The sequence below is a fragment of the Motacilla alba genome, chromosome 2 (assembly GCF_015832195.1).
Source record: "Motacilla alba alba isolate MOTALB_02 chromosome 2, Motacilla_alba_V1.0_pri, whole genome shotgun sequence".
NCBI classification, from domain to species: Eukaryota; Metazoa; Chordata; class Aves; order Passeriformes; family Motacillidae; genus Motacilla; species Motacilla alba.
The window spans coordinates 151,264,285-151,276,655 of NC_052017.1; the positions used below are offsets into that span (position 1 = coordinate 151,264,285).

At 56.7% G+C, this 12,371-nt stretch overlaps 1 protein-coding gene across 4 annotated transcripts in view; it reads right to left on the bottom strand.

Moving 5' to 3' along the window:
* Nucleotides 1-402: 402 nt before the first annotated feature.
* HSF1 (heat shock transcription factor 1) overlaps nt 403-12,371 on the bottom strand; it is a 34,944-nt gene continuing 22,975 nt past the window's right edge. For all 4 annotated transcript variants that reach the window (XM_038127939.1, XM_038127940.1, XM_038127941.1 and 1 more), the window contains 4 exons: nt 8,375-8,477; nt 5,062-5,127; nt 3,617-3,686; nt 403-864 (listed from right to left, as the gene is read on the bottom strand). In XM_038127939.1, coding sequence (XP_037983867.1) covers nt 605-864; nt 3,617-3,686; nt 5,062-5,127; nt 8,375-8,477 — 499 coding nt within the window. In that variant the 3' untranslated portion in view covers nt 403-604. The remainder of the gene's footprint in view (nt 865-3,616; nt 3,687-5,061; nt 5,128-8,374; nt 8,478-12,371) is intronic.

Genomic DNA, 12,371 nt, shown 5'->3' on the forward strand with positions numbered 1-12,371 from the left:
CATTTCAGGACCCCGTGGATTTTGGGCGTCATTTTTTTCTGGGACATTCTGGGATTTGGGGATCCCTGGATTTCAGCTCCCCCAGATCCCGGGGCTCCATTGCTCTCCGGATCCCGCGGATCCCTAGGATCCTCTGGGATCTTTCGGGATTCTCTGGGACGGCCCAAGACTTTCTGGGATCCTCTGGGATCCACTGTGATCTGCTGGAATGCTCCAGGATTTCCCGGGATGATTTGGGATCCTCCAAGACGCTCTGGGATTCCCTGGGATCCTCTGGAATCCCTTGCGATGCTCTGGGATGCCTCCATGATTTTCTGGGATCCTCCAGGATGCTCCAGATTCCTCTGGGATTTCCCAGAATTCTACGGGATGCTCCGGGATCCTCTGGGATTTCCCGGAATTCCCCGGGACGACTCGGGATCCTCCGGGATGCTCCAGGATCGCCCGTGATCCTCCGGGATGGCCCGGAATTCCCCGAGGGCAGCGGCGGCTCCGGGGTCTGTGCGAAGCGGGACGAGTCACTCGGGGCTTCCTTCCCTTTTCCCGATCCTCTTTGGGATCCCTTCCGGGGATCCGGTCCCTGTCCCTGTCCCCGATCCCGGCTTTAGGACACGGCCGGGTCCTTGGGCGTGGGCGGCGGCCGCGGGAGCAGCGCGGGATCCTCGGGATACTCCTCGGGGTACTCCTCGGGGTATTCCTCGGGATACTCCTCGGGATACTCCTCGGGATACTCGTCCCCGTCCGGGAAGCACGGGGGCCCCTCCCCCAGCTCGAAGAAGATGGGAAGATCCCCGGATGCCACGTCCACGGCGCTGGAATCCACCAGGAACAGCGGCTGCACCGTGCAGGGCACCAGCTGCTTCCCTGGAAAAAACCGGGAATGTGGGATCGGGATCGTGCACCGGGAACAGCGGCTGCACCGTGCAGGGCACCAGCTGCTTCCCTGGAAAAAACCGGGAATGTGGGATCGGGATCATGCACCAGGAACAGCGGCTGCACCGTGCAGGGCACCAGCTGCTTCCCTGGAAAAAACCGGGAATGTGGGAATGTGGGATTGGGATCATGCACCGGGAACAGCGGCTGCACCGTGCAGGGCACCAGCTGCTTCCCTGGAAAAAACCGGGAATGTGGGAATGGGATTGGGAATGTGGGATCGGGATCATGCACCAGGAACAGCGGCTGCACCGTGCAGGGCACCAGCTGCTTCCCTGGAAAAAACGGGAATGTGGGATTGGGAATGTGGGATCGGGATCATGCACCAGGAACAGCGGCTGCACCGTGCAGGGCACCAGCTGCTTCCCTGGAAAAAACCGGGAATGTGGGATCGGGATCGTGCACCGGGAACAGCGGCTGCACCGTGCAGGGCACCAGCTGCTTCCCTGGAAAACAACGGGAATGTGGGATCGGGATCGGGATCATGCACCGGGAACAGCGGCTGCACCGTGCAGGGCACCAGCTGCTTCCCTGGAAAAAACCGGGAATGTGGGATCGGGAATGTGGGATTGGGATCATGCACCGGGAACAGCGGCTGCACCGTGCAGGGCACCAGCTGCTTCCCTGGAAAACAACGGGAATGCGGGATTGGGAATGTGGGATTGGGATCATGCACCGGGAACAGCGGCTACACCGTGCAGGGCACCAGCTGCTTCCCTGGAAAAACGGGAATGTGGGAATGGGATTGGGAATGTGGGATCAGGATCATGCACCAGGAACAGCGGCTACACCGTGCAGGGCACCAGCTGCTTCCCTGGAAAACAACGGGAATGTGGGATCGGGATTGGGAATGTGGGATTGGGATCATGCACCGGGAACAGCGGCTGCACCGTGCAGGGCACCAGCTGCTTCCCTGGAAAAACGGGAATGTGGGAATGTGGGATCGTGCACCGGGAACAGCGGCTACACCGTGCAGGGCACCAGCTGCTTCCCTGGAAAACAACGGGAATGTGGGATCGGGATTGGGAATGTGGGATTGGGATCATGCACCAGGAACAGCGGCTGCACCGTGCAGGGCACCAGCTGCTTCCCTGGAAAAACGGGAATGTGGGAATGTGGGATCGGGATCATGCACCGGGAACAGCGGCTGCACCGTGCAGGGCACCAGCTGCTTCCCTGGAAAACAACGGGAATGTGGGAATGTGGGATTGGGAATGTGGGATTGGGATCATGCCCTGTGCAGGGCACCAGGTGCTTCCCAGGAAAATGGGAATTTGGGAATGTGGGATCGGGAATGTGGGATTGGGATCATGCACCAGGAACAGCGGCTGCACCGTGCAGGGCACCAGCTGCTTCCCTGGAAAAAACCGGGAATGTGGGATCGGGATCGTGCACCGGGAACAGCGGCTGCACCGTGCAGGGCACCAGCTGCTTCCCTGGAAAACAACGGGAATGTGGGATCGGGATCGGGATCATGCACCGGGAACAGCGGCTGCACCGTGCAGGGCACCAGCTGCTTCCCTGGAAAAAACCGGGAATGTGGGATCGGGAATGTGGGATTGGGATCATGCACCGGGAACAGCGGCTGCACCGTGCAGGGCACCAGCTGCTTCCCTGGAAAACAACGGGAATGCGGGATTGGGAATGTGGGATTGGGATCATGCACCGGGAACAGCGGCTACACCGTGCAGGGCACCAGCTGCTTCCCTGGAAAAACGGGAATGTGGGAATGGGATTGGGAATGTGGGATCAGGATCATGCACCAGGAACAGCGGCTACACCGTGCAGGGCACCAGCTGCTTCCCTGGAAAACAACGGGAATGTGGGATCGGGATTGGGAATGTGGGATTGGGATCATGCACCGGGAACAGCGGCTGCACCGTGCAGGGCACCAGCTGCTTCCCTGGAAAAACGGGAATGTGGGAATGTGGGATCGTGCACCGGGAACAGCGGCTACACCGTGCAGGGCACCAGCTGCTTCCCTGGAAAACAACGGGAATGTGGGATCGGGATTGGGAATGTGGGATTGGGATCATGCACCAGGAACAGCGGCTGCACCGTGCAGGGCACCAGCTGCTTCCCTGGAAAAACGGGAATGTGGGAATGTGGGATCGGGATCATGCACCGGGAACAGCGGCTGCACCGTGCAGGGCACCAGCTGCTTCCCTGGAAAACAACGGGAATGTGGGAATGTGGGATTGGGAATGTGGGATTGGGATCATGCCCTGTGCAGGGCACCAGGTGCTTCCCAGGAAAATGGGAATTTGGGAATGTGGGATCGGGAATGTGGGATTGGGATCATGCACCAGGAACAGCGGCTGCACTGTGCAGGGCACCAGCTGCTTCCCTGGAAAAAATTCCCAAATTCCCATGGGATACCGGAGTCCCCCATTCCCAAATATCCCAAAAACCCCAAAATTCCCATTGGGATACCGGAGTCCCGCATTCCCAAATACCCCAAAAAGCTCAAAGTTCCCAAAATTCCCATTGGGATAGCGGAGTCCCCCATTACCAAATCCCTAAAAATCCCCAAATTCCCAAAATTCCCATTGGGATACTGGAGTCCCCCATTCCCAAAAATCCCCAAAATCCCAAAACCCCCCAAATTCACCATGGGATACCGGAGTTCCCCATTCCCAAAATTCCCGAAAATCCCCAAATTCCCCAAATTCCCGTGGGATACCGGTGTCCCCCGCGCCGGGCTCGGTCTCCGTCGGTTTCTGCTGCTCCTGGTTCGAGAGGAGATCCTGGATCTGCCGGAATTCCGGGAATCATTCCCGCTCCTTCCGAGGTTTTTGGGGTTTTAAAGGGATCCCAAACCCAGCCCCTGCTCATCCCAAACGATCCCAGAAATGATCTCGGAGAGGAAAATCCCGGGAATGGGGCGGAGCTGGCGCTGCCATCCTGGGACAGGCGGGAATGGTCCCGGAGCGGATCCCGGCCCCGATCCCGATCCCAATCCCAGTCCCAATCCCAGCCCCAACTGCAATCCCAATCTCAATCCCAGCCCCAATCTTGATCGTGGCCCTAATCCCAATCCCAATCCTAATTCCAGCACGGATCCCAGTCCCAATCCCGATCCCAGCCCAAATCCCGATCCCAATCCCAATCCCGGCCCTGACCACAGCTCTGATCCCAATCCCAGTCGTAATCCTGACCCAATCCCAATCCCAGCCCCAATCCCGGCCCCAATCTGAATCCCGGCCCCAATCCCAATCCAGGCTCTGATCCCAATCCCAGCCCCAATCCCAATCCCAATCCCAGCCCCGATCCCAATCCCAGGCCCAATCCCAATCCCGATCCCAATCCCAGCCCCAATCCCAATCCAGGCTCTGATCCCAATCCCAGCCCCAATCCCAATCCAGGCTCTGATCCCAATCCCAGCCCCAATCTTGATCCTGGCCCTAATCCCAACCCCGATACCAATCCCAATCCTAATTCCAGCCCTGATCCCAATCCCAGCCCTGATCCCGATCCCGATCCCAATCCCAGCCCCAACTGCAATCCCAATCTCAATCCCAGCCCCAATCTTGATCCTGGCCCTAATCCCAATCCCAATCCTAATTCCAGCACTGATCCCAGTCCCAATCCCAATCCCAATCCGAGCCCCAATCCCAATCCCAGACCCAGTCCCAATCCTGATCCCAATCCAGGCTCTGATCCCAATCCCAGCCCCAATCCCGATCACAGCCCCAATCCCAATCCCGATCCCAATCCCAATCCCAGGCCCAATCCCAATCCCAGCCCCAATCCCGATCCCAATCCCAATCCTGATCCCAGCCACAATCCCGATCCCAATCCCAATCCTGATCCCAGCCCCAATCCCAATCCCAGCCCTGATCCCGATCCCAGCCCTAATCCCGAACCCGATCCCAATCCCAATCCCAATCTTGATCCCAATCCCAGCCCCGATCCCAATCCCGGTCCTAATCCCGATCCCAATCCCAATCCCAGTCCCATCCCCATCCCCATCCCCAATCCCAATCCCGATCCCAGTCCCGGGATTCTCCCCGGGAATTCCAGGGCTGTGGGGGCGGAAATAGGAATTCCGGGGGCTGGCAAATTTGGGGTTTGCCCTTTCCGGGGGTTCCCGGGATTCCCGGGATTCCCGGGATTCGCGGGGCTCACGCTGGCCAGGCTGCTGTCCAGGTCCGGCAGGGTCACGTCCGGCACCGCCACCGACGGGCTGAAGAGCTGCCGGGAAAAGCGGGAATGGCACCGGGAACGCCGGAATCCCCGGGAAAAACCCGCCCCCGGAACAGGAATTCCCTGAAAATCCCACCCTGAGAACGGGAATGCCGGAATTCCTGGGAAAATCCCACCCCCGGAACAGGAATTCCCAGGAAAATCCCACCCCCGGAACAGGAATTCCTGGGAAAATCCCACCCCCGGAACAGGAATTCCCAGGAAAATCCCACCCCCGGAACAGGAATTCCCGGGAAAATCCCACCCCCGGAACAGGAATTCCCGGAAAAACCCACCCTGAGAACGGGAAAGCCGGAATTCCCGGGAAAATCCCACCCCCAGAATAGGAATTCTGGGGAAAATCCCACCCCCGGAACAGGAATTCCTGGAAAAACCTGTCCTGAGAACAGGAATGCTGGAATTCCTGGGAAAAACCTGCTCCCAGTCAGGGAATTCCCGGGAAAATCCCACCACAGCCTGAGAATTCCCAGGAAAAATCTGTCCTGACTCAGGGAATTCCTGGGAAAAACCCACCCTGAGAACGGGAATTCCTGGGAAAAATCCATCCTCAGAATGGGAATTCCCGGGAAAATCCCGCCCCCAGCCAGGGAATTCCTGGGAAAAACCCACCCTGAGCCCGGATTGTCAGAATTCCCAGAGAGTGAATCCTGGAACATTCCCAGTGGGAATTCCCAGTTTCCCATCCCATTCCCAGTGGGAATTCCCAGTTTCCCATCAAATTCCCAGTGGGAATTCCCAATTTCCCGGCCCATTCCCGGTGGGAATTCCCAGTTTCCCATCCCATTCCCAGTGGGAATTCCCGGTTTCCCGTCCCATTCCCAGTGGGAATTCCCGGTTTCCCATCCCATTCCCAGTGGGAATTCCCGGTTTCCCGACCCATTCCCAGTGGGAATTCCCGGTTTCCCATCCTGTTCCCATCGGGAAGAGCCCCCCAGGGCTCCATTCCCAAATTTCCGTTCCCGTTTTCCGGAGGCTCCCGGGGGATTTTGGGCTCCAGGCGGGCGCGGCTGCCTGGGGGCGTCTTTGGGAATTCCCACTGGGAACGAGCCGGGATCCTGGGAATTCCCAGTGGGAATGTTCCGGGATTATTTCCATGGATCAGGGTGGGTTTATCCTGGGAATTCCCACTGGGGAGAGGCTGGGATCCTGGGAATTCCTGGGTCTGGGAATTCCCAGTGGGAACGGGCTGAGATCCTGGGAATTCCCTGGTTGAATTTAACTCAAGAATTCCCACTGGGAAAGGGCCGGGATCCTGGGAATTCCCACTGGGAATGGATTGGGATCCTGGGAATTCCTGGGTCTGGGAATTCCCACTGGGACTGGGCTGGGATCCTGGGAATTCCCACTGGGAATGGATTTGGATCCTGGGAATTCCCACTGGGAATGGATTGGGATCCTGGGAATTCCCTAGTCTGAGAATTCCCAGTGGGAATGGGCCAGGATCCTGGGAATTCCCACTGGGAATGTTCCAGGATTATTTCCATGGATCAGGGTGGGCTTATCCTGGGAATTCCCACTGAGAATGGGCTGGAATCCTGGGAATTCCCTGGGTGGGTTCATCCCAGGAATTCCCACTGGGAACGGGCTGGGAAATTGGGAATTCCCACTGGGAATGGATTGGGATCCTGGAAATTCCCATTGGGAAGGGGCCAGGATCCCAGGAATTCCCACTGGGAATGGGCTGGGATCCTGGGAATTCCCACTGGGAATGGATTGGGATCCTGGGAATTCCTGGGTCTGGGAATTCCCTGGCCTGGGAACGAGCTGGGATCCTGGGAATTCCCAGCGGTCGTTGGGGATTTTGGGAGTTCCCAGTTGGAATTCCCAGGATTTTTCCGAGATTTTTTCTCATGATTTTTTCCAGGGATTTTTGGGAATTCTTGGGGGAGAGGGGGTCAGGCTCTCATGTCAATTAGGGACGGATTTATCCTGGGAATTCCCACTGGGAATGGGCCGGGATTTTTGGGAATTGCCATTGGGCACTGAGGATTTTGGGAATTGGGGATTTTGGGAGTTCCCACTTGGAATTTTTGGGAATTTTTAGGAATTTTGGGGGTTTTGGGAATTGGGGGGCAGGCTCACGTCGAGCAGGGACGGATTTATCCCGGGAATTCCCTGACCTGGGAATGAGCTGGGATCCCGGGAATTGCCACTGGGAATTGGGGATTTTGGTCATTCCCAGCTGGATTTTTTGGGACTTTTCCCCGGGATTTCTGGGAATTTTGGGATTTTTGGGAATTGCTGACGTCGAGCAGGGACGGATTTATCCTGGGAATTCCCACCGGGAATGGGTGGGGATCCTGGGAATTCTGGGAGCTCCCAGTTGGAATTTTTGGGAATTTTAGTGAACATTTTGGGAATTTTTGGGAATTCCGGGATCTCCGGGAAGCGCTCACATCGAGCAGGGACAGATTTATCCTGGGAATTCCCATTGGGCACTGGGGATTCTGGGAATTGGGGATTCTGGGAGCTCCCGGTTGGAATTTTGTGAATTTTCGTGAACATGCTGGGAATTTTTGTGAACATGGTGGGAATTTTTGGGAATTCTCCCCGGGCATTCCGGTGTCCTTGGGAAGCGCTCACGTCGAGCAGGGACGGATTTATCCTGGGAATTCCCACTGGGCACTGGGGATTCTGGGAATTGGGGATTCTGGGAGCTCCCGGTTGGAATTTTTGTGAACATGTTGGGAATTTTGGGAATTTTTGGGAATTCCGGTGTCCCCGGGAAGCGCTCACGTCGAGCAGGGATGGATTTATCCTGGGAATTCCCACTGGGGACTGGGGATTCTGGGAATTGGGGATTCTGGGAATTGAGGATTCTGGGAGTTCCTGTTTGGAATTTTTGGTGAACATGTTGGGAATTTTTGGGAATCTTGCCCGGGCATTCCGGTGTGCGCGGGAAGCGCTCACGTCGAGCAGGGACGGATTTATCCTGGGAATTCCCACCGGGAACGGGCGGGGATCCTGGGAATTCTGGGAGCTCCCGGATGGAATTTCTGGGAATTTTCGTGAAGATGTTGGGAATTTTTGTGGACATTTTGGGAATTTTTGGGAATTCTGGGATCTCCAGGAAGCGCTCACGTCGAGCAGGGACGGATTTATCCTGGGAATTCCCACTGGGCACTGGGGATTCTGGGAATTGGGGATTCTGGGAGCTCCCGGTTGGAATTTTTGGTGAACATGTTGGGAATTCTGGGAATTTTTGGGAATTCGGGTGTCCCCGGGAAGCGCTCACGTCGAGCAGGGCGCTGTCCATGCTGAAGCCGTGGGTGCTGAGCAGCGCCTGCAGATTGTCCAGGCTGGAGTCGATCGTGTCCAGGTGCTCGTTCAGCTCCGACCTGAAACACACCCGGAATGAGCCCGGAATGAGCAACAACACCCGGAATGACACCCGGAACCGCGCCTGGAATGAGCAACAACACTGGGAATGACACCCGGAATGACACCCGGAACCACACCCGGAACCACACCCGGAATGAGCAACAACACCGGGAATGACACCCGGAACCACGCCCGGAATGAGCAACAACACCCGGAATGACACCCGGAATGACACCCGGAACCGCGCCCGGAATGAGCAACAACACCGGGAATGACACCTGGAATGACACCCGGAATGACACCCGGAATCACGCCCCGAACCACGCCCGGAATGAGCAACAACACCCGGAATGACACCCGGAATGACACCCGGAACCACACCCGGAACCACACCCGGAATGAGCAACAACACCGGGAATGACACCCGGAATGACACCCGGAACCACACCCGGAATGACACCCGGAATCACACCCCGAACCGCGCCCGGAATGAGCAACAACACCGGGAATGACACCCGGAACCACACCCGGAACCACACCCTGAACCGCACCCGGAATGAGCAACAACACCGGGAATGACACCCGGAATGACACCTGGAATGACACCCGGAACCACACCCGGAATCACACCCGGAATCACGCCCCGAACCGCGCCCGGAATGAGCAACAACACCGGGAATGACACCTGGAATGACACCCGGAATGACACCCGGAATCACGCCCCGAACCACGCCGGAATGAGCAACAACACCGGGAATGACACCCGGAATGACACCCGGAATGACACCCGGAACCACACCCGGAACCACACCCGGAATGAGCAACAACACCGGGAATGACACCCGGAATGACACCCGGAACCACACCCGGAATGACACCCGGAATCACACCCCGAACCGCGCCCGGAATGAGCAACAACACCGGGAATGACACCCGGAACCACACCCGGAACCACACCCTGAACCGCACCCGGAATGAGCAACAACACCGGGAATGACACCCGGAATGACACCCGGAATGACACCCGGAACCACACCCGGAATCACACCCGGAATCACGCCCCGAACCGCGCCCGGAATGAGCAACAACACCGGGAATGACACCTGGAATGACACCCGGAATGACACCCGGAACCACACCCGGAATCACACCCCGAACCGCGCCCGGAATGAGCAACAACACCGGGAATGACACCCAGAATGACACCCGGAACCACACCCGGAATCACGCCCCGAACCGCGCCCGGAATGAGCAACAACACCCGGAATGACACCCGGAATGACACCCGGAACCACACCCGGAATGACACCCGGAATGAGCAACAACACCGGGAATGACACCCGGAACCACACCCGGAACCACACCCGGAATGACACCCGGAATGAGCAACAACACCGGGAATGACACCCGGAACCACACCCGGAATCACGCCCCGAACCGCGCCCGGAATGAGCAACAACACCGGGAATGACACCGGGAATGACACCTGGAATGACACCCGGAATGACACCCGGAATCACGCCCCGAACCGCGCCCGGAATGAGCAACAACACCGGGAATGACACCCGGAATGACACCTGGAATGACACCCGGAACCACACCCTGAACCACGCCCGGAATGAGCAACAACACCGGGAATGACACCCGGAATGACGCCCGGAACCACACCCGGAATCACACCCCGAACCGTGCCCGGAATGAGCAACAACACCCGGAACCGCGCCCGGAACCACGCCCGCAATGACACCCAAACAACACCCGAACGACACCCGGAACCACACCCGGAATGACACCTGGAATGACACCCAGAATGACAGGGAGCAACAACAACGGGAATGGGCAACAACAGCAGCACCGGGAATGACACCGGGAATGACAGGGAGCAACAACAGCAAAACCGGGAATGACACCCGGAATGAGCAACAACACCGGGAATGGCAGGGAGCAACACCGGGAATGACACCGGGAATGACATCCGGAATGACAGGGAGCAACAACACCGGGAATGGCAGGGAGCAACACCGGGAATAGCAACACCAGGAATGACAGGGAACAACAACATTGGGAATGGCGAGCAACAACACCGGGAATGAGCAACAACACCGGGAATGGTGATCAACAACAGCAACATCGGGAATGGTGAGCAACACTGGGAATGGTGATCAACAACACTGGGAATGATCAACACGGGGAATAACACCGGGAATGATAGACAACACCAGGAATAACGGGAATGAACAAACACCGGGAATGATGAACAACACTGGGAATGATGAACAACAACACTGGGAATAACACCGGGAATGGCAAACAACACCAGGAATGAATGAGAAACAACACCAGGAATGATGAACAACACCACTGGGAATGAACACCGGGAATGGCACTGGGAATGATCAACAACACCAGGAAGGAACAACACCAGGAATGAACAACAACACCAGGAATAACAATGGGAATGATAAACAACACTGGGAATGAACAACACCGGGAATGAACAACACCGGGAATAAACAACACTGGGAATGAACAACAATGGGAACAAACAATGGGAATGATAAACAACACTGGGAATGAACAACACCGGGAATGAATGGGAACAAACACCGGGAATGATGAATGACACCGGGAACGAACAACACCGGGAATGAACAATGGGAATGAACAACAATGGGAATGAATGAGAACAAACACCGGGAATGCTGAACGACACCGGGAATGAACAAACACAACGGGAATGAACAATGGGAATGAACAACGGGAATGAACAACGGGACTGCTCTGGGAACGAACAGGGTCAAGGGAACGCACCGGGAATAAGAGGAATGGGGTCAGGAAAAACGCTGGGAATAACGGGAATGGGAGCGGGAAACCGGGAATGGGAAACCGGGATTGGGGCCAGGAAATTTGGATCGGGAAACTGGGATTGGGAAATAGGGATTGGGGCCAGGAAATCCGGATTGGGAAACCGGGATTGGGATACCAGGATCGGGAAACCGGAATTGGGATCAGGAAACCGGCACTGGGAGACTGGGATTGGGAAACCACGATCGGGGCCCGGAAATCAGGACTGGGAAACCAGGATTGGGAAACAGGGATTGGGGCCAGGAAATACGGATTGGGAAACCGGGAATGGGACTGGGAAACCGGGATCGGGGCCAGGAAATCCAGATTGGGAAACCAGGATTGGGATCAGGAAATTGGGACTGGGAAACCGGGTTTGGGATACCAGGATCAGGAAACCGGAATTGGGATCAGGAAACCAGGATTGGGAAACTGGGATTGGGGCCAGGAAATCGGGACTGGGAAACCAGGATCGGGAAACCGGGAATGGCAGCGGGAAACTGGGATTGGGAAACCGGGAATGGGAATTCTAGGAAACCGGGATTGGGATCAGGGGTGGGAACGCCGGGAATGGGGTCAGGAAACCAGGAACGGGAATTCTGTCCCACTCCCACTTTTCCCAAGCTGGGAATTCCAGGAATTCCACCTCACTCCCGCTCTTCCTGAGCTTGGAATTCTGTGAATTTTGGGAATTCCATCCCAACCCTGCTTTTCCAGAGGCGGGCTTCGGGAATTCCTGGAATTCTGTCCCAGTCCCACTTTTCCCGAGCCAGGAATTCTCAGAATTCCTTCCCAGTTCTGCTTTTCCTGAGCTGGGAATTCCAGGAATTCTGGGAATTCCAGGAATTCCGCCCTACTCCTGCTTTTCCCGAGCTGGGAATTCCGTGACTTTTGGGAAGTCTGTGAATTCTGCCCCATTGCCACTTTTCTCAAACGGGGAATTCCAGGAATATCGGGAATTCCGGGAATTCTGTCCCACTCCCTGCTTTTCCTGAATTCTGGGAATTCCAGGAATTTTGGGAATTCCGTGAATTCCGCCCCGCTCCCTCTTTCCCCGAGCTGGGAAT